The sequence below is a fragment of the Camelus ferus genome, chromosome 12, assembly GCF_009834535.1.
Source record: "Camelus ferus isolate YT-003-E chromosome 12, BCGSAC_Cfer_1.0, whole genome shotgun sequence".
Lineage (NCBI taxonomy): Eukaryota > Metazoa > Chordata > Mammalia > Artiodactyla > Camelidae > Camelus > Camelus ferus.
This window is the reverse complement of record NC_045707.1, coordinates 33,866,053-33,894,050: the sequence shown is the minus strand read 5'-3', so window position 1 is coordinate 33,894,050 and position 27,998 is coordinate 33,866,053. Positions and strand designations below refer to the sequence as shown.

Below are 27,998 nucleotides of genomic sequence, written 5' to 3'. Positions count from 1 at the left end.
GGTGAGAGCTTTAAAGGCTATTTTCGTGATTGTCAAACCTAGACAGGAATGCTCCACTCCACAGATATCCATGTGAATCATGCTTTTTTTGTAATGACACCCAGCATTCATTCACACACTGGCACAAGATTTAGACCTCTTAGAATAAAGTCATCCTGATTGCGTTTCGCTTCCTCTTATTTTTCCATCAATCTTGACCCCATTCTAGAAACTACCATACTGAAATTTTCTAAATGTGGAAAGTACATTTGCAGTATCATGTAAAAGAAGGTTTCCTGGAGCACCTTGATTTTACAAAAAGCTCTATCTTTTTCTCTGTTTACATTAGAAATGTAAAAAAGGTCCCAGACAGGGGACAAAAAAAGAAGTGATTCAAGTAATCAAGAGATATACTTATTTAAATGATCCAGCTTTGAAGCTGTGACCATTGTTACTGGAATGTTTTTTTTAAAAAAAAAAAAAAAGGTCTCAATCTTTTCAATGAAGACATTTTTAACATTTTTTTCGTGACTTATCTCAAGAAAATCTATGTACTGTGTTAAATTTTTTTTGACGAAGTTTACTTCGTCAAAGTTGTGATCAATATGTATCAAAGTAACTTCTTAATTTTCTATTATTCATTGGTCAAAAAACTGGGGGAACCTGAATTTTTTCAAATATCTTATTTATGTCTATTGATCCTACCATCCAGGTGTAGTTGCTATTACATAAAATAATTGATTCTTAAGATGCACCAAGAATACTCAGATACAGTTTGGTCTGTTTATACCCACATGAATGCACATAGCGCACTTCAAAAATAAGAATTAACTGTAGTTTTAAATAGCCAATACTCACTACCCTGAAGTAATTCATATTTTTTACCAGATAATTATCCTGGCATTATTATTGAACTGCATCCTGCCTGTTTCATAGTGTTCAGGTATGGAGAATGTAATGTCAGCTGGCATAATCTGATGGTCAAACCAAAGATTTAAGGCAGATAGGCCTCCCTACAAATGGAAAATGTAGATGCTCTCCTGGATTTAAGATTTTAAAGTTTTAAACTGAGGTCTGATATGATAATGAAAGTGAGTTTTATGGCATAGAGTCCGCCCTGTAGAAATTTTGATTCTTTGGCGAAGAGGCTGGTCTGTGACTGCTGTGACTCTTGCTTGTCTGTCCTTGCCGGAAACGATCCTAGGAAAAAACCTGGGAGTTATCATTTGTGATCCAGACACATGAGCCGTAGGAATGCCAGAGGCAAAGAATGTGTAATTTCATGCTCATTAATTTCAGAGAGGATTTACAAATTAACCTGGCTCAAGATATTACTCTTCTGAAGGGCCTGCAGGCATCCTGCTCCAGCACAGTTACCACAGACCACTTCCACAAGGTTGAGCAGATGCTTGGGGGCCAGGGCAATCTGATTCATCCACAAGTGAAGATCACAAATCAGATTCTGTGCTGAAGAGCTTTCCTGGTTCCCAGAGAACTTTGCAGGAGCAAGGAAGTGACTTTGTGTCTGCAACAAGTGCAAGGGGATATAGAATGATGGAAGATTCTTCCCCCGTGTCCCTACTGTGAGTCAGGACATAAGTTTTCATCTTCAGTTGTTCTTTAGTACCTAGAGGGTAGTAACTCAATGCTATTTTCTCTCTCCATTTTAAAGTGTAAATTTGTGAGGGTGGGGGTTGGGGTTTTGGGGGGATTTGAGGTACAGTCAGTTACAGTATTTCTGGTGTACAGCACAATGTCGCAGTCATGCATATACATACATATATTCGTTTCCATATTTAAAGTGTAAGTTGACTAACAGATTATTATTACAATCAGGCAGCTTCTCCAGGTAATCTGAACTTAAATGGATCCAGTTACCTGCCCATAAATCAGCCACTTTAGGATGGTTAAAGGGTTTAAAGGATCCAGAGAAGATGGAATTCACTTCAAAATCATAACATTGCAACAGTTTTATTTCCATTTGAGGAATTCATTCCATAAGCAATTTGATAATTATTAGTGTTTGAGGTCCAGGGATAGTATTGTAGACAGCTCCTTTGTGGGCTGCCACCGACACAATCAGATGACAGTCAGGACAGATGAGTGCTCACTACCTGTGCTGTTGCTGTTGGTCAAATTCATTCGAGCAGGTCTTTTCCAAGCTTTGATGTGCATACAGATCGCCTGGAGATTTTGTTAAATGTAGACTCTGATTGCACAGGTCTGGAGTGGGGCCTGAGGGTCTCCATTTCTGACAATCTCCCCGATAATGTCCATGCTGCTCGTCTGTGGGCCTCATTTTGAGCAGCAAGGCTTTAGATAATCCAACAGGGAGGGAGAAAGATGGTCTTATGAGACAGCCTTACAGCAATATGGACTGTGTGCTTGGCATTCTTCGTAGCTGTAATATTTAATCCCTGGCATGGTGATGTGATTGTGAGTAATAGAAGTTTAGAGGACATTCTGTCATGTCATTGTGAAGAAACCACCGTACATTTGTTTTTAAAGTGAGGTTGTGCTCCTTTTGGGTGATTTTTTTTTTTTAATGTTCCAAAGCAGAAGACCTGGTCCCCTTAAAGAATATAAAGTGCACTGGCGTCTGCATTAGAAAACTGTAAGGCAACCTGCAGAGTCAAGGATAGACAAAGATGCTGTGCAGATACAAAACAAATAGCAAAAGAGAGGGGGGAATGGAAGAAGGGTGAAGAGGGGAAAATCATCTCTTAAAAGGAAAGAGACTGTAATGGGGCAGCACGCTGCTGTCAGGAGGCTCCCTTCTGGTTTAAACCTAGCAGTGTGGACCACTGTATCCTGTTAGGAAAGGAGTTGAAATTAATTCATTCTTAATGATCAGTTGTAAGCAGTTCTCCAGGTCATTGCCTCAACATGCCAAAGCATTAGAGCTGAAACCTATGTAGGACCCAGAAGCCTTGGACTCTAGCAAAGACTAAGGGTGGACTTCTCGTTTGGCCCTAGAAAAACAGGGTTACTTTAATCAGGAATTAAGAACGCTTTTGGATTGCAGAGGAATATTTGGCCGTATCACGGAGTTTGCATTTCTTTAAATTACAACTGCAGGGCCCTGTGCTGGTAGTTATACATTGTTTTAATAAGTAGAGAAAAACATAAGGAAGTTCTATCGTCAAAACCCTTTGACAGCTATCCTTCAGGAAATCTTGCTTAAATTTTAGAGTGTGCCTTCAAACCACCAAGGCAGCCAGCTGAACTGGAAGTCTAATGTCAGAGGGAAAACAGCCAACCTGCAATACATTCATGCTGGGCTGGGATAAAATGTTCACAGCACCTAGAGAGATTATGTTCCCACACCACACAAACTTCCAGGTTAGCTGAAAATTTAAATCACCTATTTCTTGACTTTTCTGCTTGCAAAATTCTGCATAAATTCATTGCAGTGGAGCTCGCTTTCTCCTCCTGGGCCCCACATCCAGCAGGATCTCCAGCCCATGCTCATTTTCCCCCTCAGCTAATGAAGCACATGCTCCAGTCTTAAACTAGGAAGTAATAAGGATTCCTCAGTCACCATTCCACTTAAAGTCTCCCTATCTTGTATCCACTTTGAGTCTTAGTTTGTGCGTAGTAGGCACTAAAATTTGTAGAATGTAATTGAATTCAAGGGACAGATTATTTCTTTTACAATGGGTTTCATTTTGTTCACTCGTGAAAAATAGATTTTTTTTTACGCTTTTGTAATGATGTGCATGAACGTTGTGGCATGAACTGGCTGTCTCCTGCTGCTAGGAAATGGTTGTAATGTTTAATTGCACAAAATGCCTTTTTTTCCCTAATCAAGAAGTTGAGGGATCTGCTGGCTTAGCAGGTGCCTCAATTGTGCATAATTAGTTGCTCGGAATTGTTTAGCATAGGCTGATTAGTCTCAGCCAAAGGAAATTAAATTTTTTTTCCAACAAAGCCCTGAACACAACTAGAGATTCTTGAAACCATAGTCATATCTGGTTCCTCTGGGAAGCCCAGATCCTGGGAATGGGAGAAGCAGAGGTGGAGAGACAAGGATCAGCCTGATTACACAGGGATGCTATTTGATACCAGGCACTCATTCAAGGTTGCAATAACGTGAGTGGACGTGAGTCCGTTCCTCAGAATAGGAGTCTCCCAGCTCCTTCATGGGCTTGGGTTGTGATGCAGAATGAAGCCTTGCCTGTTAGGTGCCTGCTGTTTGCTTTCCAAGTTTGTAAACACCAGCTTTACTTGGAATATGTAATCAAAACAAATGATCTGTGTTGGCCCCTCCTGTGTTTGGCACATAAGGAGACTGGCCAAATTATGGGGAATGAGAGGGACAGATGGCCCCCCCATTGTTCCACTTCTGTTTCAAGTATATGCTTGACTAAGCCCTTTCTGTGCCTGTCAGTGTGGATTCTCCATTCAAGGAGGGCATTTCCCCTAGCCTCGTGGCGTGTCACCATAAAGGGGACCCATACTCTTTTTTGTTATGACCACTGTGCAGGCTCTGTGGCAGTGGGCAGCCATCAAGTGTGACAGTGATTATCTGGTTGCTAAGATGTCATTTTAAAAGGCTGACATCTCTGATACCCTGAGATGCCCTTAATGATTACTTGCAGCATTCACTTCAGTGGGCAGCGGCTTACTAGCTAAATGCCTTCCTTTGCCCCTGTAGTGACTTTCAGTAAGGATCCCTGGTTAATATGACCCACCATCAAAGTCAAGGCTGGGAATCTGGTATGAAGTTCAGAATTCTTTTGTTTAAAGACATTATTTTAAAGGTTGTTCAATAAACCTTTCTGTCTGTCATCTGAATACAAATTAAGGGAAATATATTTTAATATTTTTATAAAGAGTCAGATTTTTAACATATAGTAAGTCAGTTCTTAATAGCTGTTGGGTGGTGATGTGGCTTTGAAAAGAATAGGCTGTAAACGTAGAAAAAGAAAATCAGCGAGAGGAGGGAGGATAACTCCTAACAAATGTTTGACTTTCTTTTGGTGGCTTATTTACAATAAATGCTCCAGTTTGAAAGGTTGAACACAGCTCATTCATCTATCAGCAAGTATTTCATGAATGTCGGGCACTGTTCTAGAGATATTATCTAGGGGTTGATTCCTTTCTTTGTAATTTGACATTTTTTAATTCACTTCTGTAATTAGATGGAACTTGACAGTCTGGTTAATGTCTCCCTGATAAAACAAAGGAGAAGCATTAACATAGATCTTATAATTCACTGAAACTTTTGAGGCCTTTACTGAAGAATGGTAAAGCGTATTGGCATTTATTTTGAATTTTTGTCTTCAAAAAAGTGAACTTAAAAGTATAAATTGGTTCTATAGTACAATTTAAATTTCCTTATTTTAGGCAAATACCTGTGTGTAGGACAGGGAGGTGAGATTTATAGTCACCCAGAAAGAATTGACTAGTATTGCTCATTTTCATAAGCTTCTCCAAAGTAATTGACTTACATGATGCCAGGTGTTTACTGGAGTGGTGTGCCCGGTCACTTGCCTGTGTGATACCGAAATGTGCAGCTGATAGCAAACCTGGTTGTCCAAGAGGAAATAACATAAGGAGAAAAGAGCACAGGAATAAAAGAGATTCAATCTAGACTCACTCTAGATGCATGTCCTTCTGTAAATTTATCTCTCTGGGCTCAAGTCTTGACTCTAAAATGAAAGAGGTGTTTAGATCATCCTTTATAATCATGAGATTCTTGTGATATATCTACAAATGTCCATTAATGGACACGTGAGAAAACACCACAGAGATTCCATAGTTCTCCATGGCTTTCTGCACCTGGATTAAAAATGTACCCCAGACAGTCTTGTCCTTTAATATCCCACTATGGAGCCGTCAGCCACTGAGTCATTCAGTGTCTTCCCTCCATTTGTGTTTTCAAAGTTTGAATCAAGAGTTGACTTTGTGCAACATTGTAAACTGACTATACTTCAATAAAATATGTATATGTATATGTATGTGTGTGTGTGTGTGTGTGTATATATATATATACACCAAAAAAATTGACCTTAAGTAAATCACATCAAGAGAGTCAATGTCCATTCTCTGATAGGGAGGTGTTTATAAAAGTCCCAGGATGCTTCCTGGGGTTTAAATGAAAGAGACAGTCTTAGGAAACGTTTCTTTAAAAACAAATGTTAAAAGGTGCCATGCTGCTCTGTTGCCACACTCTCCAACACGATGGAGGTTGCCAAGATTCTGCCTCCCTTCCAGTAGGAATTACCTCTTTCACCCTGATTGACCTCGGCAAGCTATTCTTAGATAATATCGAACTTATTTCAATCTGCTCCTTTGACCAATACAAATTTTGGCTTCTAGATAATTGTTTACTCTCGCCTATGCTCAGTAAGGACATTCAATCCTGGGAGTGACATTGGGGGCTGGGGAGTGGATATGCAGAGGCTGGCCAGGTGGCCATCTATAATTCAGTTTCAACCTTTTAAGGATGTGCATAACTAGACTCTCTCAGCTCTAAGTCAAGGAAATTGTCTTCAAATATAAATGAGAAAACAGTTTTACCAGGGTTGACTCTTTCTGTAATGCAAACTGGGTAAATTTCTAAAGAAATGGCTCCTTAAAATAGAGCATTAAGTGCAAAACACCCCAGCATCTCCTGGTCAAATCTCTCATTGCCCTTTAAGAAAATCCAACACTGGATTCAACCCAAGACTTTAATTGGCTGGACTCTAGACAAATTGAAAACTGAGAAAAGCCTTGAGGCATCCAATATGTTGTCCCTGAAACTGGTTGTTACGAGCTATATCTCCTGACTCGGTGCTCTGTACTGTGAATACAGTTTCAAAGTTTTAGATATTAAAAGGAAATACATTTTTTAATTGGTTTTGTAAAGAATCCAGATTTTAACCTAGAGCGAGTTTGTTTTAGTAGGTGCTGTATAAAGCATATTGCCTGGTTATTAAATCAACACTGGGAGAAAAGTGCTCAAATATTCAGGTGGGAATGGCATGGCAAAATGAGACTTTTGTAGCCTAATGCTTGCGTTTTGTTTTGTGGCTTGTGATTATCCTCAAAATTGCATTTGCAGAGAGAAGAATCCAAGACCTGGGATACTGCTTCCTAAGCAAAAGTGATGGTGTTGATTATATTGGTATCTGAAAGTCAGTAGTTTAACTTTATGGTTGGAAGAATATAAAGAATTGTGTGACAAAAGGAATATAAACACGAAACAGCATGACTTCCATTTTTTAAGTTAACTGCAGCTTACAGCAGTGTTACTCTTTCCTTTTTGTCATTGCTTATAAAACCCTTGTTAGTTTTATGAAGACATCATGAATCATTTCAGCCAGAAGTACATCTAAAGAGGAATTGAGTTCCTCAATTTTGCAACACAAACCATTTAGTTGGGAGAATTAATGTTTTCGGATGACGAAGTTTTGTTGCGGAATTCAATCTTTGCTGTATTTCATGGTTTGCTATGCATAATATGCTTTTTAATGCTTTTACTGATTTCCTGTTACAACACCAGCGACAACAAACCAACCTGATAGTGTGGCCAGAGTAACCTTCGGGGTCATCTGGCTTGAGCAGATTCGCTGAGTTATTTTACTGTTAAGTCTACTCAGGCTCATACCTCCTATTCTTGAAAATGTTTAAGCTTGTCACTCAGACACCTCTTTTACTTTGTACAGATGTCCCAGGAAAACTAGAGAGAATGCTTCCTTACTCTTTTAACCCTAATATTTGCCATCCTACGTCATTACTCCCATATTCCAAGCCAGAGTAAATCCTTTCCTAGATTTTTTTTTTAGAAATCACTTTACTTAGAACTTGATGTGGCTCTGTCAGTTGTATGATTTTGTCACCCAGTGTTTTGCTCATTCAGCTTCTTGCCTGACTGTCACAGATACACTGGGCTTTAGTCCTTCTGTCTCTTCAGTTGCTCTTTTTATGGTTCTGCAAGTTATTTCCATCTTTTACTAAAAGAGGGCAAATTAGCTCATTGCAATATATGTCTTCTTTCCCCAAACCATCCTTCCTTCCCTGTTCTTGACTTAACTTCTCTGGTCTTACTCTGTCCCTGTCCCTTATTTTGCACCTAATACCACTTCACACTTCCAAGAGGAACCCACTTACTCTGCGTGTCCTGATTCCCCTGCAGTACTAATGCTCTGTCATCCCCTTATCTGAACGATCACGTTTCTTTTCATTTCCTTTGTTCTTCTACCTGTTTATTCTTAGTGCCCATTGAGCTATTTTATCCCTTCTTTGTCTTCCTGTTACTGATATTCACTGATATTTATTTATCAATGAATATAGATGACCGACAAATAACCTGTGTCCTATATTTTCATTCTTCTCACCATTCTCTGCCTTCATGTGCATTGTAGCTTGATCCTGGCAATCCTAAGAGGTGGATGAGAATGTCGATCCCTCTTTCATAGGAGAGGAAACTGATGTTCAGAGCTTTTTAAAGACTTGACCTTGTCCCACAGCTAAGTCAAGGTCAGGACCTAGGTCTACCAACTCTTTCTACTATACAATATCATATCACCTCTCTCTGGCAGAAGGATTGCAATCCACTGAAGAATCTTCACTACATTAGAAACTGGATGGAAATTAACCAAACCCTTCATTGTACCTTTGCAGATGAGAGTCCCTACACTAAATCCGCCAGCCAGACAAAGCCGCCTGATGGAGCGTTGGCTGTGAGGAGACAGAGCATCCCAGGTTAGACCAGACTGTTGGATTTTTCAGCTGTTTTACTTTTGAACCCTGTTACTTGGTGATCCTAAATAGTTCCAACTTGGTAAAAAAAAAAAAAATGATAATAATAATGCTATCTCATAGAGTGTGGACTGCATTCTACACAACTTGTTCAAACAATATTCATGAAAGCTAGACTCTGAAAAAGCTTGCCAACTTGTGAGAATTCGTCTTGTGTGCAAAGCCTTTCTAAAATGACTTGAATTTGTATCAGCTCTCACTCGTTGACTTACTTTCACCTCTGTTTTCAAAGGATGATTCTCACAGCAGCATCTATCCCTTTACTGAGACAAACCCGGCGGAACAAAGTGGTTTAGAATTGCTGTGGCAGATCATATGTATATGCTGAATAACAAATTACTCCTTTCTTCTTGTCTCTTTGAACTTGGATTTACTTCCATTCAACAACTCTTGTAAAATTCTGGGACTTTGTTTCCTTAGGAAGTTGTGATTAGGACTCTTATAAATCAGTAAATGATACCTGTTTCATCAACAAAACATTTTGGAGAAATATCTTAAAATGTCTTTATCCCAAAACTTCAATATTTTGAAGCTTTGAATTTGAGAATGACAAAAACATTCTAAAATTAAAGGAGGAAGGAAATTCAGAATATTATCCAAACTTTATCTAAACTAGATAATTCATGGAAAACCTCTTATGGTGGCAATGGTACTTAAGAAAAGGGTTAAAAGCATTAATACATTTAGACATTTATCAAAAATAATGTCTTTATATATTTTATACAAGTAAATGGAGTACAGGTAAATCTTGGTGACAGGAGTTTAGAACACAGTAGTTTAACAATTCAGGAGAAACAGAGCAATGTTTCTGACATTGAGTTGGATGGTTTGGCAAATCCATCTGTGAAAAGGGGGATTTTCCATTTGAATAAGGAGCAAGATGAGTCCAGTTGCTGAGCAACTCCTGTTCATGATTATTATTTATTTTTGTAAGAACTACGTGTGGTTATTTTTGTTCATATTCTGAAGGCTTAGATTCATTGTGCAAGTACATGGCTTATAAAGGGGCACATTGTGAATATGTTATACATCCTTGTTTGTGTGCTTTGAGGATTCTAAAGTAATTTGAATTCTGGGATTAGAGGGCATCGCCTCTGCTGACATTTCTTCTATTTCATCCTGTAAAACGTCATGCTTAGTGTGGGTCATGTCTAGAAAAATTACTGCAGTCAGCTATGGGCTGTGTTCTCAGCTTTCTCCATGTCAGCAGTAAGGAAGTACCCAAATTCTGAAGTTCAAGAATGCCAGTTATCCATCAATTCCTTCTTGGCTTCTCTGATTAGCTGGTGCTCAGTACTCCTTTACTGGGAACAATGAGGAGACCTCCCACTATCCTAACCACTTTGTGTGGGACTAAACAAATGCACTGACTAGTACCATGTTTTCCTTTCATGAGTTTTCTAGTGTTACATACTAAATTATAACACATGTTTATGGGCCAGGCTTTTCCTTAAAGTCAATAAGTAGCTTTTAAAGTTACATGTTAGGAACACAGAAGTTGTTCATTCTTATCCTTAGTTCTGACACACAGTGATTCTTCATAACAGAAATTTTCCTTTTATTCCTCCTTATGTCAGTTTTAAAGTCACTGGAATCAGGAACCCTTTTTTTTGTAGGCTTCAGGGGTTATTTTCCTGCAGTTTGAACATGAACAAACACCTTTTTGTTCATCTCTTACAAGGTGGCAGCCAGAGGGGTTGCAGGTCTTCAGAATCCTCTTATTTAGAACAGTTCAAGAAAAAAAAAAAAATGCACTAGCCTGAAGGCTAAGAAACCAAAATGGCTAATAGCTGATTATGACTTACTATTACCTTAAGGAGGAAATTAGGGAACTTCTTGGAAACTGCTTTTTGACTGAGGGTTCTGACACTTGGGGTTCTGAACCTTTGCCGTCTTACTTAAAAGTACCCATTATTTCTTGTTCTGGCAAAAAGAAGGAACTCTCCCCTGATCTTTAGCCAAGAAGTCACGTAAGTCAAAGAGAGATCTAACCCAGCATCCAAAAATCTTAACCAGTTGTGTTAAGCTACTCCGTTCACCTTTATCCTTATTAAGTCCATGAGAGAGAGAGAAAGTGAGTGAGATGGCGGGGCTGGGAAAATGCACGGTCTATTATTTGCTGAAGTTTCGGCTGAAAAATCACAAACTGTCTTCCTGATGAGTTGAGGTGGACCACGTGGAACTAAAAAAGCAAAATGCAAGTTTATAGCCTTTATTCTTTCCTCCTATGCTCAGCTCCCAACCTTACTTCCCTCAAAAGTATCATTACCACTCTGGTAACAAGGAAGGATGTGTCTAGAGAAAAATTCACCAAGGAGCTAAAAGAGGCCTAAAGGAGAGCTTGGCTCATCTACTGGCCCCTGGATCTTCTCAGTGCAGAGGCACTTCTCAGGGCAGATGCAGCCCAGGGGCCGTTTTGGTGCCACAATTACTGAGGAGTAAGCAGACACCCAGAAGATGACATTTTAAAAGCTGTGGCTTTTCCTCGCATCTCTCCCCACTGATCCAGTGATGGTGGATGTATTTGACCATTGCCATGAGCACTTTCTCTGATGGAAGGGGTGGGGATGTAGTGGAGGAAGAGTATAAGGTAGTGGAAAGCATTTTAAACCTCTCTATACGAATTTTATGAAAGCTTAAGCTGTTCTTTGAAACTGACTCTGTAAATATAGACCTGATGCTTCCTGGAATAAATATTTGTACACATATACATAGATAAGAGTTCTTAACGTGGGCTCCACTATTTCCTTGGCATAATAAAGAGTAACTTTTAATAATTCTGACCCAGAAAGGTAACCTTGAATGTTAACAGAAATACAGTTTGCTTTTCATTCATGTCAAAATCCACTACTGCTGTCTAAACTCAAAATTGCTACAGCAATTATGTTATAATCACAAGTCAAATATGTGTCTTTCATTAAATGACAACTCTAACTATAAATCCTTTCATTCCCCTCCTGTCTCTTCACAAAAAAAGGGAATGGATTAAACATCTCTTAGGAGCAAAATGCATTTGCTTTGGATAAAGGGGAAATGCATTTTTCATGTTATTTGGAAACTTGTCGTTTTAATCATGTCTTCTATGGCATAATGTGTAAAAAAAAAAAAAACCCTGCTTAGTCTTTTATAAGATTTTGTAAAAATTTTAGTAGTGATGACAATAAAAAAAAAAATGATGAGTGTCCCCATGACACTGAAGTTTAAATGTAGATTAAAGACTTAACATTCTCTTAAAAAATATTAAGGAGACATATTTTCAATCTCACTTCTGCTCATTTTTTTTCCAAAGGGAAGATGAATTCCAAGTACAAAGTTATTTTGAACAGATTCTACTACACGTCTGTGTTTATTAAAAAGAATCTGTTGATCTGATTTTCCTTTATTTTACAAATTACTTGCAAATCCAAGTTTGACCACCTGAAGGTTTTGTCCAAATTATTGCAGGATTCTTGGTTTGACAGAGTTTACAATAATTCACAAAAGCAGGAAGATGTCAAGCATTCTCATCTATTGCATTTCCAAACTTTGGTGCTCCAGGAAAATTATCTTAAGTCTGTAGCCAGAAAGAGATCATGAAGTTTGCATGGAAATTTTTTTTCCTCCTAGAATATGAGAAAAGACGTTTATCAATCTGATCATAATGACATGAAGATGACATGTCTGTCTTGCTTCTCACATTTGGGTGTTTGCAGAGGGTGTGCAGTATGGAGCTGAGAGTTTGAAATGTCATTAGCCCAAGATGTATACACTCGTGCTGTTTAGAATACCTCCAGGAAGCGTCGACACCTACTGAGGAATCAAAGTATGGAGAACGATACAGTGCCCTTGGCATCACAGAGAAGCTGGCAACCTTGAATTAAGGGGCAAGGGCAGGAATTTTGAAGGTTCTGCCCTCTCTGTTCAGCATTTTCCTCTTTGTTAGCACATAATTTGATGCTTCATTGGTCTAAATTTTCATTATTACAGCATGTATATAGTGTGACATTTACACTAGGATTTTATAGCTCCAACACTGTGCAGGTGGAAGAAGGGCATTTAGTCTGATTTGGGGGCCTAGTTCTTCTTCCTCTGTTTAGTTCCACCAGTGAGCTGCTCTAGGAAATGGGCGAGTCTCCTGGATGAGAAACCAAAGTCAGTTGACTCAAGCAAGTCCTGCGTCATGTCATGCAAAAGCATGGTGCACAATGTATGTGTGTGTCAGATCATCACATTATACACTTTAAATATCTTACAATTTTGCCAACTGCACTGGGAGGGGCAAGGAGAGGTAAAGGGCCATTATACTTGCAATGTTCTCTCAAATGACTCAGGATAAAAAAAAAAAGAGGTGTCTGTGTGTGTGTGTGCAGTTGAAGGATAGGAAGGAGCTTTTTGGTGTTCCTGCAACTCTCATACAATTTTCAAGTTATTTCAAAAATTAAAAGTTTGAAAAAAGAATGGTGCTAGGGTGCTACAGATCCTGCCCAAAGACGCTGAGTCAAGCTCTGCAATTAGTGAGGGGATCACCCACCGGGGAAACAGCAAGGGGCGAGCTTCTCTGCCACTCAGTCAGGCAGCCCTGCATCCTCGAAGGCATCCCACTGGGCCAAGGCGAGGACAGTGGGGACCACAGTCCAGGATCTGTCCTACCAGAGCCCCCCCTGCAGTCAGCATTAAGAACTCAAAACCATAGTGTTTACAAATGTCTTGATTACTGAATGTTTAAGAAATTAGCAAAACGATATCACTTTTTTAGAGATAAGTTTCTAAGGTCATAAATTTGAGACCCACGGCAAATATGTCTGAGATTCTGCCCACACCCCAGTTCAGTTGTTTTTCCACAGGTACTTATCACTAACAGAAACTGATAAATTTATTGCTTTTTTTCTTTCTCGTTCCCTCACTGAAATATAAGATACCCTAGGGCAGGTACTCTATATGTCCTGTTCACTACTGTTGTCTCTAGTCCATAGAACACTGCGTAGCAAATAGTAAGGATTCGATCAATATTTGTGAAATGAATGAGCAGGCAAAGATCAGGAAGTTTCTCTCTCTGCAAAGTCTGTTACCTTATGACTAGTATCCTTTGCTACCAAAAAAAATTGCATCACAGTGTCTGTTCACCATACATTTTCTGACTCATCATATGCCGTGCAGCAGCTGTTCATGGGGGCCTTGAGGCTGCACCGAATCTGGCATTTCTACGGAAATCATCTGCTGCCCAAGACTAATGAATGAAATATAGGTCAGCTAGAAGCTAGAGAATTTTAAAGGCCAGAGGTCTCGCAGCCCCAGCCTCGTTTGTTTCCATTTGAACAGAAAATGTCTGTGCAGTTCTGGCACACCTACAGAGAAGGCTGGGGCGCGATGTAACAGTGAAATTGACAGGATGGGAATGAGTCATTCGAGACTGTGTTCTGCTATAGAAGACAGGGCTAAAAAAATGTGCGAAAATAGCTGGAGTCTATAAATAGAGTGATGCAAAGCAGAACTTATCCCTTTTTACGGCAGGTGCACAGGAAGGACTTCCCCCAGAGCCCTGATCCCCTTTGCTAGGTGGCTGGTGGTATGGCGTTCTCCTCCGACAGCACTGGGCAGAACATGCAGCCTGATTTGTGTTTGGGCGCTGCCGCTTTCATTAGAGATTCAGAGAAATGACAGGCCACTGTGTCTGAACTGCCCTCTCGCCTTAGTAAACACAGGTAAAATATCATGAAGTGGTTCAGGGGCAGCAAATGATTTTTAAACAGTAATTCTTCCAGCCTTCCATTTAGGGGAAATTATTTGTAGAGAATCAGTCCGGTGCCTGCGTGTTTCCCCCCATGTTATAGGAGTGGTGGTATTCGGTCAATGTCGATGTCACATTCCAGGTACACAGAGTCATCAGAGTGACTCTGAAGACGGCCACCGCAGCCTCCCAGTCTCTGAAGAACAGTTTACAAGGAGGCCCAAGGATGCGTGCACAAGAGCTACCAGGGGGAAGTCTTTTCTGTCTGCTACTTTGGCACTGCGGAAAAATTCACTCTTTCACTCCCCAGGTTAGGGAGACCTTCAGCCTAGATTTTTTTAATTAAGTGACTTTAGGGAATTAGGCTGGATGAAAGCTGTACTGATTGATTGGCACTAGGGAAAGGGAAGAAAACCCTCGTACGGTTTACTGTAGAATAGAGCAGTTGGCCCGTCAGTACCCCTTTCTTATCCATCAGGCTTATGTGACTTAGAACAGCTTCCCAGTTTCAGTCACTCCCATGTCATCTTCACAGTGCTGGTTACATATTTGTGTTCCACCTCGACTATAATTAATATGACTTTAAGTAAATTGAAATTGCTTCACTTTTTTTACTTAGCTTTATTCTATGCTTCACTACCTTGAATTTGATATGCTAATTATATTTTCCTAATATAAATTTAAAGAATTTTTAACTCTGAAATTTTTTTTAAAAAGGTTTATGTGTTCCCTCAAATCCATCCATCAGCGTTTATATGCAGAGTACTGTGGGAAACACTGGCTTGGAATGAGATTCTTCTCCAAAAAATGATTTTGAGAACCCCAGTGCTCTGTTCTTGGTCAGTATATTGATAAATAGTTGTTGATTTACAGCGCAGTAATGGGGCATTTCAACGGGCATGGAAGGCATTTGGGGCTTTTGTTGTATATATAAGTATATGTATACATTTACTGAGACAGAGACCCCCTGAGGAAGAAGTGAATCAGTGTAAGAAGGGAGGAGGGAACTCAGAAGAGAGGTCGGTGGAGATATAAATGTTGGAGCTATCAGTTGGTATTTATCAGTAAGTATTCATCCTTGGGGATGAGTGATATTATCTAGGTAGATTGAGATGGGGTCCAAGGTCTGAGCCGGGGGCATACCAGTCTTCAGAGGTCAGCAATGAAGGGAGTTCCAGCAGAAGACATGAAGAAACAGAGTTAGTAAGAGGAGAACCAGGAGAATGTGGTGCCCTGGAATCCAAGTTAAGAACCACATGTGATTAAGGTGAGAGAAAGAACCAATATTGATTAAAAAAGTAAATATGATGAGGAGTGAGAATTGACCACAGGATTCTGTAAAAGAGAGTTTAGTCACTCTAACTAGAGAAGTTTCAGTAAAAGGGTGGAAGCAAAAGCCTGATTGGAGTGGGTTGAGGTGAAACTAGGACCTAAGTAAACAGAATCAGAGAATGTGGGCAACTCTTTCAAAATTTCAAAAAAAAAGAAATCTATCAGGAGGAGCAGAAAAATAGGACAGTAGCCAGAGGGGACATGCGGTCCAGGGGAGACTCTTCAAATACGGAAGAGGATACAGAGTGTTTGTGTGCTGATGTGGTTGATCTAGTGGAGCGGGAGAATTTGATGCAGGAGGGAGAAGGGATGAAAGCAAAAGCAAGGCCTTGGAAGAGGCTGGAGGGGGCCATCCAGCGTGCAGTGCAGGTGTCAGCAGGAGGGAAGGTGGAGTCCAAGGGCACAAAGGCAGGAGGATGATGGTAGATTTCCTGCTAAGAAGATACGTGAGTCCTCTTCTGATTGCTCTTGTTTTCTTCTTGAAATAATAGGTGAGGTCATCACAGAGAAGGAAGGGAAGAGACTGATATAGGCTTTGTAGAGTGAGGAGCAGGTGTCATTTCAAGGGCTGGGAGAGTGGACTGCCTTGGGCAGTGTCCAAGGATTACCCTGCAGCCCCCTAGGTCCCTAATTTAATAGAGTCCTCATCTCCCTTGCAAACCCTACTTCTTCAGATCATAAAGGGATCAAGTGAACTTACGCATCTGATGCTGCTGCCCCATGTCATCCCCATATATCACATTCCATCTACCCTGGGAGCGCTCCTACAACTTCTGCCTCCCGTGATCATTTCTTCTTAGAAAAGCCAGAATGTTATGTGTTTTTATGAAATCTTTTGGCAGTGTAGCTCATCCTGTTTCAAGTTGCTCTGCGGTTATTTTCCTGGATTCTGCATTTACCTCTAATTTAAGGTTACAGTCTCTTGGATTAAAGAAAATGTTTCTTTATTAAAAATTCTCCTACCAAGCTTTGCCCAGCAGGGCTGGTAACTGGATGCAGTCCATGGTTGTTGTATCAAAGACTCTTTTCATCACCTACTTTAGGATCTGATCACTATTACACATCAAAACTTAGAAAATACCAAGGTGGAATGATGAGGCATAACTTATTGTACTCCTACTGTTCTTTCTCTAATAAACACCGAAAGCTAGCACACTCACTTGCACACACACACACACACACACACATATCTTTCCTTCTGTTTTCCTCTTTCTACATAGGAAACTTCACATCTAACTTCTTCTGCTTCAGTATTTTTTGAGACAGGAAACTTACCATCTTATAAGGTAGTCCCAGCTTTTTAAAATCTCTTATTCTTTATGCCTGAAGTGGGCTGAAGTTTCCCACCTTCTGTCTCTACCCATTGGCTCTTCTGATTCTTGTGAACTTCCCCAAAGTCTTTCAGGTGCTTTAATGCACCTATCATCTCGTCCCTGAGTCATCGCTGCTGTTTAACCAGGTAAAGCATGTTCCTTCCTTCAGCCTCGCCTTCTGTGACATGCTTTTCACATCCTGATGGCCTTTCTCCAGTTTGTCAATGCTCTTTAGTATGTAGCAGCCAAAACTGAATCCTTCCTCCAGCTAAAGAGAACAGAGTACAAGGAAACCATTACCTTCCCTGATCTGGATGTTCTACTCAATTAATCCAGATTAAGATAGTACTTTTACTCTAATTGAAAGAGACACATGCACCCCAATGTTCACAGCAGCACTGTTTACAATAGCCAAGGCATGGAAGCAACCTAAAGGTCCATCAACAAATGAATAGATAAAGAAGATGTGAGATAGATATAGATATAGATATATAGATATATTAGATATAATGGAATATTACTCATCCATAAAAAAGAATAAAATAATGCCATTCGCAGCAATATGGATGGACCTAGAGATTATCATATTAAGTAAAGTAAGTCAGACAGAGAAAGACAAATATCATGTGACAACACTTATATGTGGAATCTTTGAAAATGATACAAATGAACTTATCTACGAAACAGAAATAGACTCACAGACATAGAAAACACACTTATTGTTACCAAAGAGGAAAGGTAGGGGAGGGATAATTTAGGAGTTTGGCATTAGCAAATACACATTACTATATATAAAATAGATAAATAATAAGGACCTACAGTATAGCACAGGGAACTGTATTCAATATCTGGCAATCACCTGTAATGGAAAAAGAATCTGAAAAAGAATATATATATAAAATATATATGTAACTGAATCACTTTACTGTACATCTGAAACTAACACAGCATTGTGAATCAACTGTACTTCAATTTTTAAAGAAAGGTTTTATTTTTAAATGAAATACTGATGTTTGTTTACATTGAACTTTCAGTCAGTAGGCCTTGTTCTCATGAATTTCTCTCAAGAGAAATCCCTCCCTTGAGCAGCAGTACTCTGTATAACGGTGGGCAACACTGTTCCACACATTTATTTCTATTATTTTCAGTCAGTAAGATTTGAGGATGGGGGGTAGAGGGTACTAATAATTGCTCAGCACCTATTATGTGCCAGCCTTACTCATTTAAAAGAGATATTTAATTATCCCAATTTTGTGGAGGAAGAAATTAAGGCTCAAGTAACTTGCCCAAGTTATTCCAACAACAAAGCTGATATTTGAGGTTAGCATTATTTTAACCCAAAGCCCTTCATTTTTCAGCTGTTTACCCAGCTCTCAAATGATTCAGCTCATCTTTCCAACGTAATGGAAATAGTCTCTATTCCTGCTTATCACATATATTCATCACTCTTCTTAGCAGTGAATTAGCCACAAATTTGAACTAACAGGGTTAAATATCTAACAGTGTTAGATCAATGTTTAGAATTCTTAACAGTGTTAAGAATTTTGAGCATAGCAGTACCAAGGACAGAGCTCTGCAGCACCCACCCCCCACCATAAACCTTGATACTCCACCATCAACACTGATTTATGGGCTTTGAGTATCACCCTCTGTGAGCTTCAAAGCCACAAACTTCAAGTTCAGGGTACTCTGTTCTGTTCACAAGTTATCATGAGAGATCTTTCTCAAAGCCCCCTGAAGCACTCAAATACGTATATACATTATATTGTCTTTACATGCAGGCATCCCCCGGAGATGCTGCAGGTTTGGTTTCAGATCACCCCATAAAGGGACTCTCACAATAAAGCGAGTGCCATGAATTTTTGGACTTCCCGGTGCATGTAAAAGTTAATGTTTACACTGTACTGTAGTGTAGTAAGTGCACCATAGTATCATGTCTAAAAAGAACAACAGTACATACCTTAATTTTAAAATACTTTATTGCTAAAAATGCTTACCATCATCTGAGCCTTCAGCAAGTCATACTCTTTTGCTGGTGGAGGGTCTTGCCTTGGTATTGACGGCCGCTGACTGATCAGGGTGGTGGTTGCTGAAGGGTAGGGTAGCTGTGGCAATTTTTAAAAATAAGGACAATGAAATTTGCCACACTGATTGACTGTTTTTCATGAATGATTTCTCTGCAGCGTGCAAAGCTGTTTGACAGCATTTTACCCACAGTAGAACTTCTTTCAAAATTGGAGTCCATCTTCTCAAACCCTGCCACTACGTTATTAACTAAGTTTATGTAATATTCTAAATCCTTTGTTGTCATTTCAACAGTCTTCCCAGCATCTTCACCAGTAGATTGCATCTCAAGAAACCACTTTCTTTGCTCATCCATAAGAAGTATCTCCTTATCCACCCAAGTTTTATCATGAGTTTGCAGCAATTCAGTCACATCTTCAGGCTTCACTCCTAATTATATGTCTCTCACTATTCCCATCATGTCTATAATCAGTTCTGCCACAGAAGTCTTGCACCCCTCAAAGTCATCCATGAAGGTTAAAATCAACTTCTTCCAAACTCCTGTTAATGGTTATATTTTGACCTCTTCCCATGAATCATAAATGTTCTTCATGGCATCTGGAATAGTGAATCCTTTCCAGAAGGTTTTCAAGTTACTTTGCCCAGACCCACCAGAGGAATCTCTGTCAGTGGCAACTATAGCCCTACAAAATGTATTTCTTGAGTGATAAGCCTTAAAAGTAAAAATGATTCTTTGATCCTTGGGCTGCAGAAGGGATGTTGTGTTAGCAGGCATGAAGACAACATTAATCTCATTGTATGTTTCCATCAGAGCTCTTGGGTGACCAGGTGCATTGTCAATGAGCAGTACTATTTTGAAAGAAATCTTTTTTTTTTTTTTTCTCCTGAGCAGTAGATCTCAATAGTGGGCTTAAAATATTCAGTAAACCATGTTGTAAACAGGTGTGCTGTCTTTCAGGCTTTGTTGTTCCAAATACAGAATGCAGGCCGAGTAGACTTAGCATAATTCTGAAAGGCCCCAGGATTCTCAGAATGGGAAATGAGCATTGGTTTCAGCTTCAAGTCACCAGCTGCATTAGCCCCTAACTGACAAGAGAGTCTGCCTGTCCTTTGAAGCTCTGAAGCCAGGCCTTGACTTCTCCTCTTTAGCTATGAAAGTCGTAGGTGGCATCTTCCAATAGAAGGCTGTGGACTCTACTTTGAAAATCTGTTGTTTGGTGTAGCCACCTTCATGAATTACCCGAGCTAGATCTTCTGGAGAACTTGCTGCAGCTCCTGCATCAGCACTTGCTGCTTCACCCTGCACTTGGATATTAAGGAGCCCTCGCAAACCAACCTTGCTGGCTTCAAACTTTTCTTCTGCAGCTTCCTCACCTCTCTCAGCCTCATCTAATTGAAAGGAGTTTAGAGTTGCTCTGGATTAGGCTTTGGCTTAAGGGAATGTTGTGGCTGGTTTGATCTGCTGTTCAGACCACTATAACGTTTTCCACATCAGCAATGAGGCTGTTTCACTTTCTTAACATTCGTGTGTTGACTGGAGTAGCACCTATAATTTCCTTCAAGAACTTTCTCTTTGCTTTCACTGCTTGGCTAACTGTTTGGCACAAGAGGCCTAGCTTTTGGTCTGTCTCAGCTTTTGACACGCTTTCCTCATTAAGTGCATTCATTTCTAGCTTTTGATTTAAAGTGAGAAACATGTGATTCCTTTCGCTTGAACACTTAGAGGACATTGTAGTTATTAATTGGCCTAATTTCAGTATTGTTGTGCCCTGAAAATGGGCAGGACTGGGAATGAAGTGTGCCAGCAAATCAGTATATGCAGAGGTACTCATTGCTTGTTAGTGAGATGTTGGAAACAACCTGGCATATCTATTAGCTGAGGAATGGTCAAACAGATGAGGGTGCAGCCACTCTAGGAGGGATCGCAAACTGATAGAAAATGTCATGAAAAGGTCTCAAAGACCTATTGCTGTGTTGAAAACAGCAAGTTGTCATTGCATAGTTTAACCCAATTTTGGTTAAATATTAGTATCTGAAAAGAGAATGGAAGTTTGGGCACAAACTTTGACAGTGGTTTCCTCTGAGATGAGAGGAGAAGGAGAGGGAGAATGTGCAGGGTCCTTTCAGGCTTTGTTCCGTATGCCTCTGTGTCATTTGAGTCTTACACTGAAATATATTTGTATACATGTGTCAGGAAGACCATCTGCAAGAGAGAACAACAAAAATGTCAGAGTCTCACCATTTATGTAAGTAAGAGCAAATGGAAGATTGGAAACAAAAGTGATCACTGCCTTGAAATATTTTCAATCATATGGAAGAGGGGTCAGTGTGTCCTTTATGATCTCAGAAGCATAACTAGACCTCACATGTCAGATCACCAGCCAACAGGATCCCGCTGGCTAAGGGCAGCCAACAGGTGTGTTTGGCCCGCGAGTACCATAAGGCAGCACCTGTTGGTCTTCACTCTATTTCATGTCCACACCCTACTGGTCAGGTTACACACAGCCTGCTTCATTCATTTAGTGTATCTGATTCATACCTGCATTTGGATTTTTCACCTGTGCTATAAGGGCGAGTCAAAGGAAATCAGATTCGGAAGCAACTTGAGGGAAAACTTTCAAAAAGCACAGGCAGGCTTCCTGGCTGAGAACACAGGCTCTGGAGTTCACCTGCCTTGTTTGAATTATGGCCTTGCCACCTACTGCTATGTGAACTTTGGCTATTTGCTTAAGTTTCGTGCTTCATCTATTAGTTGTCCCATTGTGTGAAATGGGACAGTAAGGAGGACTAAATGAGTTAATGCCTATAAAGCATCTATATTAGTCATGTATTGCTGTGTAACAATACTACTGCAAATTCCACAGCTTAAAAACAACACATTTATTATCTCACAGTCTCTGTGGGTCATTAATCTAGGCACAGCTTCTCTGGCCCTCTGTCTCGGGTCTCACAAAGCTGCAGTCAGGGTGTCATCCAGGACTGCAGCCTCATCTAAGACTTGACTGGGAAGGGTCTGCTTCCAAGCTCACTCAGGGTGTTGGCAGAATTCAATTCAGGTCTTCAGTTTCTTGCTGGCTGTCAGCCAGAGGCCTTCAGCTCTAACATAGTTGCCTGCTTTTTCAGAACCCACAAGGGCAGGAAAGTCTCCAGCAAAATGGGCCTACAGTCTCCTGGGCATAATCATGTGCATGTAATCACATACCTCCTGGCACCTTTGCCATATTCTCCTGGTTAGGTCCAAGTCACAGGTCATACCCACACTCAAAAAAGGGGATAATACAGGGCTCACGGTCAGAAGTTAGGCATCATGAATGACCACCTTAGAGTCTGTCCGGCACAGCACACTGAGTCAGGCCCAGTACCTAGGAGGGGCTTAATATACGTAGTCATTATCCATCCAGACTGTCAGAAGAAGACATCAGTAGCTCTCTGAGAAGGGTAGTTTCTCACACGGGGGTATTCAGACAGGTACTGGGTGGTGAGTGTAGGCACACAGTAAAGACAATCAAACGGAGGTCAGTCTCGAACCGGGTGACCTTTAAGATCATCTGTGGTTTAATTCAGCCACCAGGCAAAGTGAACACACTGCCCGCCTCCTTCCGAGTCTCCTCCAGCATCTTTCTGGGTTGGTTGCTGTTCTGCATATGCCACCTTTTTCACTCTTACCTGCCTTCATCTGTGTGAAGCAGTAACTGGAGCATCCTGTATGATTTTCTCTGAGAATTCTGAGAGTGACTTTGGTCCCTCTTACAGCAGCCAAGCTTTAGGAGTGGGGTGAGGAGGAAGGAAAGCAGTACATTTTACCTTTACTAAGCTTTGCGGAAGTCTAGGCCCTATTTTCAACTTCTGTGTCTCTCAGACCCTAATCAGGTTTGTGTGCCTAGACTGCACTCAGTCAAGGCCGTATAACATTGCTGGGAGGAGAGAACTGATGGATTGGACGTCTAGGCTCTCTCTCTAGATCTTGCTGCAGACAAAAGAGGATTTTTACCTGTTCAATTCCTCCCCACCTCCCCAGCTTAGGCATGTGCCTCTACTGTTTGCATCGAAGGGTTGGTAAATAGAAACTTTCTATTTAGTAGCCCAGTCTTGGAAGAGGACGAATAAGGCAGTTCCATTGTGGTGTTACTGAATCCAGAAAGGTGTGTTTTATGCCTGAGAAGTTACTAATTTCAGACATACATAGCCTTGCACGTGGACCTCACTAGTGCATACGCCTGTTTCTGCATTCAGCCTCTGAAAAATGTGATTGAAGAACCACGTGGGCCACCCGTGCGAACCCCCAAGTACACCCTGAGTTGTGCACACACTAGCCCCTGGCCCTACTGTGCGGGGGAGGCTGGGTGGGAGGGACTGCGGCACTCTACAGCCACGCTAGTAACTAAATATTAGAAATACAATAACCATGATGCACCCCTGTTGTTTCTTTCACTTAAGCAATTTCCCAGTAGAGTGTTGAGGTGTTAATTGCTTCTGCACTTTTGTAGTTGACAGATACGTTCTTTTTCACCTGGGTAAGAGAAGCAATTATTGTAATGCTCTCCTGGGCTTGGTGAGATATTCTTTAATAGATTTTAAAGGCATTGGTAGGGCATCGTGCTTTTAAAAAGAAACTGTCCTCTACTTTGTTCATACTTGATAACATGGGTGGATATTGCATTCAGACCACATGATGAATCTGTTAAGGAGAAATATGCAATGGAAAAAAAAGACAGTAGTAATATTTTTTCAGGAAATATGTATCCAGATTTCAGATATGAGAAAAATATGCTCCTGTGTGTGTATATCACTGAGTGAAACAAAGATTAAACAAAACAACAAAAAAAGAGTAAGTTTTTCTTTTGACATTCAGCAGGGCATATTTCTCATGAATTTCAACACAAAGTTGTTATTTTCTGGGACTGGTGTGGCCTTCCAAATGAAGGTCTGGCAGGTTGCTACCTCAGTACAAATCAGTAAATATTCTTTTACCTGTTGTGTGAAAGTGGCTTTCACAATGCCCTTGAACCACGAGTTGTTTTAATGTTTCATGCTTACATTGAAGAAGGAAAAGAAAAACCGTCTTAGAGTTTTTTACTAGAATTTGGAAATTGTTTTTGGTGAGAACCACATTGGCAACTTGCCAAGCCAAGCCAACCCGTGTTATCCAGGTGATGTAGTGAAAAGAAGACTGAATTCAGAGTCAGAGCACCTCGTTTTAAGTTCTAGCAAAATGATTTGCCTGATACGGTGTCCTTAGGCAAATCCTCTCACCTTGAAAAGCTTCAGTGTTTTCATCTTTAAGATCCTAGGTTTCTGTGAGAATCGAATGAGAAAATATGTGACTCTGTTAGGAAACTCTTCAAGTGGTAGACAAATGTCAAATGGTATTATCAAAGGAAAATCTAGGTTTTGTGGTGCCTGGAGCTTATGCAATTGGAGGGGAGGCAGCTCTTGAAGAAAAAGAATACAAAAAATACCTTTTAAAATTTTACAAAATCATGTGAACGCCTTGCTAGGTTTGTCTGCTCATTCCCTTGCTGCTCACGCTAATGGGGAGCCTTTCCCTTGGGACAACAATATGGTTCTTTCCCAAATGGAGCAGGAAAAAAGAAGAGCTGGATCAGGAAAAAGGCCAGCAGACAAGGCTAACCTCCTTGTTAGGATGGAGGAAGCTGAAAGGGAGGATGTGGATGTGGATGTGGGAGCTGTCCTTGACGTGAGCGGCACAGCCTCCTCCAGTTCTGAATTCCAGTGGGGTCTCAGTAGGGCTCTAATAAAACTGAGGCTCACTGCAGCAGGCTGCCTGGCTTCTCCGTGGAGAGTCCATGACTGCACTATTAGTTTTCCATCTGTTACTTTATTTGAAATGGATCAAGTCTCATAAAACAAAGAGAAAGTCAAATAAGTGCCCCTGACGTCTATAACAAAATGAGAGGGACAGACTTACTGATTTACTGTGGCCCTGGTGGCTTGGAGTCTGCCTGAGGCTGGCCTTATTTTTCAGCTCTTTTCTCAATAGTATTTCATCTACACTTTCTTGTGTCCATTGTTGAGCAATCACTTTATGATGAGTCCGAACATTCATTGCATTCAGTTATGTGAGGAGGCAGTCTCCTGCACCTAAAACAGATACAGACTTCTGCTTAAGGAGCCAGTTTTCAAGTCTTTATAAAATGGGACTGTTATCCTCATCACAGGGTTGTCCTGAAGGTTAAATTAGATAATGGATGTGAACCATTTTGAAAATTATTAACTGCTTGAAAAGGATGGATAATCTAAAATGGGGTCAGGGACTTCTTCATTTTGATTTTGCTCTTCAATTCAGTTGTCTCAGTCATGGTAGACTCAGGTCTCTATGGAAGGAGGAAGCTAAGCAGGTGTACCCAGGTCCCATTTTGTCCTGATTAAGAAGTCTGATTTCTTGTTGACGTGTGACCTCCCTTCATTTCCTTTTCAGGCAACATGGGCCCCCAAGCATTGTTCTTTCCGTATCTTTGAAGAAGCAACAGCCCCTAAGCAGTGTTTAGCTCCCAGTCTCGGGTACCAGCTCAGCTCCTGACTCCCTGGTGACTAGCTCTCACTAGATGCTCATGCAGCCTTGCCTGGTATCTGTCTGTCTTGGTGTTTTCCTTCACTTCCAGCGTGTGCCTTTCTTCTCACCCACCCAGCTAGACAAGACATATTTCTCACCCCTTGTTGTCCAGCTAGACTCCCAGACCAGACCGCCTGATCATTCTGATCCTAGCACGGTAGCTCTAGTTTTTCATGTCTAAGTAGTTATTCCACGTAAGATACTGGCCAAAAGGATATCCTAAAAGACTTGCAAAAATAAAAGATTCTCTCCAACAATATCTCATTGATTTGCTTAAGCAAATGTCAATACCTCTGTTTCTTCAGCTATTAGACAGAAATGATAGTAATACTGCCAGTAAATTTCCTACTTTCACCTAAAGAAAGAATTTAAACATCCAAATACACATTCATAGCCTACAGGGGGCTCTCCCAGGACTACAAGTTGAAACGTTTGTTATTCTTCAGGCTCCCAGGCCACACTACACCAACCACACTTTTGAGATTATTAGTGTAGATGTTTGTCTCTTAGACATTTGAAATGTGAGCTGCAGAAAGGTTGAGGCTGTGATTATGGATCTTGGAAATGCTTGCCCCTAGCACAGAGTCTGACAATAGCAGATGCTAAAAAAATATTTTTGGACCAGAATGGCAGAAGTAGCAGTAAGAATGCCGTTAGCTTCTCCAGGAGAACATTAAAGATCAGAATAATTTCAAAGTTAGCCATGCCAGTTGCTTAAGTTTTACTTATGGAATCCAGGTTTCAGTCCTGCCAACAGCACTGAAAATGTGATTACAACCATCTGCAAGTAAAAAGTGGCAGATGGAGAGTTTCCCCCAAAGGAAAATTGCCTGGGGCCCCTGAGACAGGTGCAATTACTGGATCGCCTGTCCAGTGCCTTTTGCTGGTCCTTATGGATTCTCAAGATGTAAATGTCTACCACGCAGGCCATCCTGCTCAGAATAGGGAAAGTTTCACCGAGGTGAATTGCTTCCTGATTCTGTTTCATGACCCCTACCTGACGTGCACACAGATTATAAAATGCCAGCCTAGCAGGGGATGTTCTTTGATGTTCACCTTGCTCAAATCTGATGTAAGATCTTCAGGATTTCTTAAGTAGAAACATGGATGGAATTTAGGGTTAGGGTATCTGTGAATTCCCTTGAAACTATATAGAGAATTTTTCTGGGGAGAAGGGCCCATGGCTTTCATTGGCAAAGGAATCTATGACTCAACAAATGGTTAAGTACCACTGCGAATTGTTTTGTCTTCTATTCATAACAATCAAAATGCAGTAGAAGATGGGCAACCTGCATACCTGGAAATTTTCCTATATCCAAATAATAATGAGGAGACGAGTAATACCATGACTAACATATATAGTGAATACTTACCATGCGGCAGGTACTAGAATAGGTTCCTTATAAGAATTTTACCACTTCATCTTTCCAAAACCCAAAGAGCAGTTACTTTTATTATCCTTGTTTCAGATAAAGAAACTAAGACCCCCAGATATTAAATAACTTATGAATCAGTTGCAACCCTGGGAAGTTTACTGGCAAATTTTGACAGCTAAATCACTGATTTTGAAGAAGTGGAAAACCGAAAGAATCCTAGTATTGCCATAATTTAAAGGAAGTGACAGTCTTTCTAAATATACAATACAAGACATAATATATCTGAGTCAGTTACACCAAGAGTCCACATCTCTGCTTTATCTATTTTTTTTTTAATACTGAACTGTATATCACATACTTTCAGGGGGCTCAGATTTTTGTGGTTGGTACTGGATATATGTGTATCCTCTTTCTCTTGAGGTGATCTAAGAAATGTACAGATATGAATCCAACCCTTCCCGTCACTGTGTGAGATAAATACCGATCATAATTTTCTTTCACATGAATATTTGTGGGAGGTAATATTTATGTGCTGTACATCCCTGCCACAAAGCTAACTTATGTTCAGATTCCCAGGGGATAAGAAAAATTCTGGTACATCCCTCATGTCACTACACAGAGGTGGAAAGCAAAAGACCTTTCCCTGCTAGTCTGGGTGACAAGAACCGAAACTGAAAATGCAGCTGTTCATCACAGAAACCCAGCTTTGATCACAGCAGCTTTGCTGAACCAGGAGATGCGAGGAGGAACTTGAAATGAGTATTGGAAAAAGCATTTGTTTATTTCCTGAGGGGGATAAACTTCCTAGTGGCATCACTTAAAGTAATACACAGATAAAACTGTAGTGTGAGCAATAATCTTCTCTCCAAAGGTAATACACAGAAATAGCTATAGTGTGCTGGTATGAGCCTCAATCCCCCTTACGAAGGCAATGGTAAAAA

General features: G+C 40.4%; 1 protein-coding gene across 1 annotated transcript in view; it reads left to right on the top strand.

The window, feature by feature from the left end:
- GRIP1 (glutamate receptor interacting protein 1) overlaps nt 1-27,998 on the top strand; it is a 614,867-nt gene that overhangs the window by 423,877 nt on the left and 162,992 nt on the right. The window contains 1 exon segment of the mRNA XM_032493355.1: nt 8,593-8,673. Within this exon segment, the coding sequence (XP_032349246.1) occupies nt 8,593-8,673 (81 nt within the window).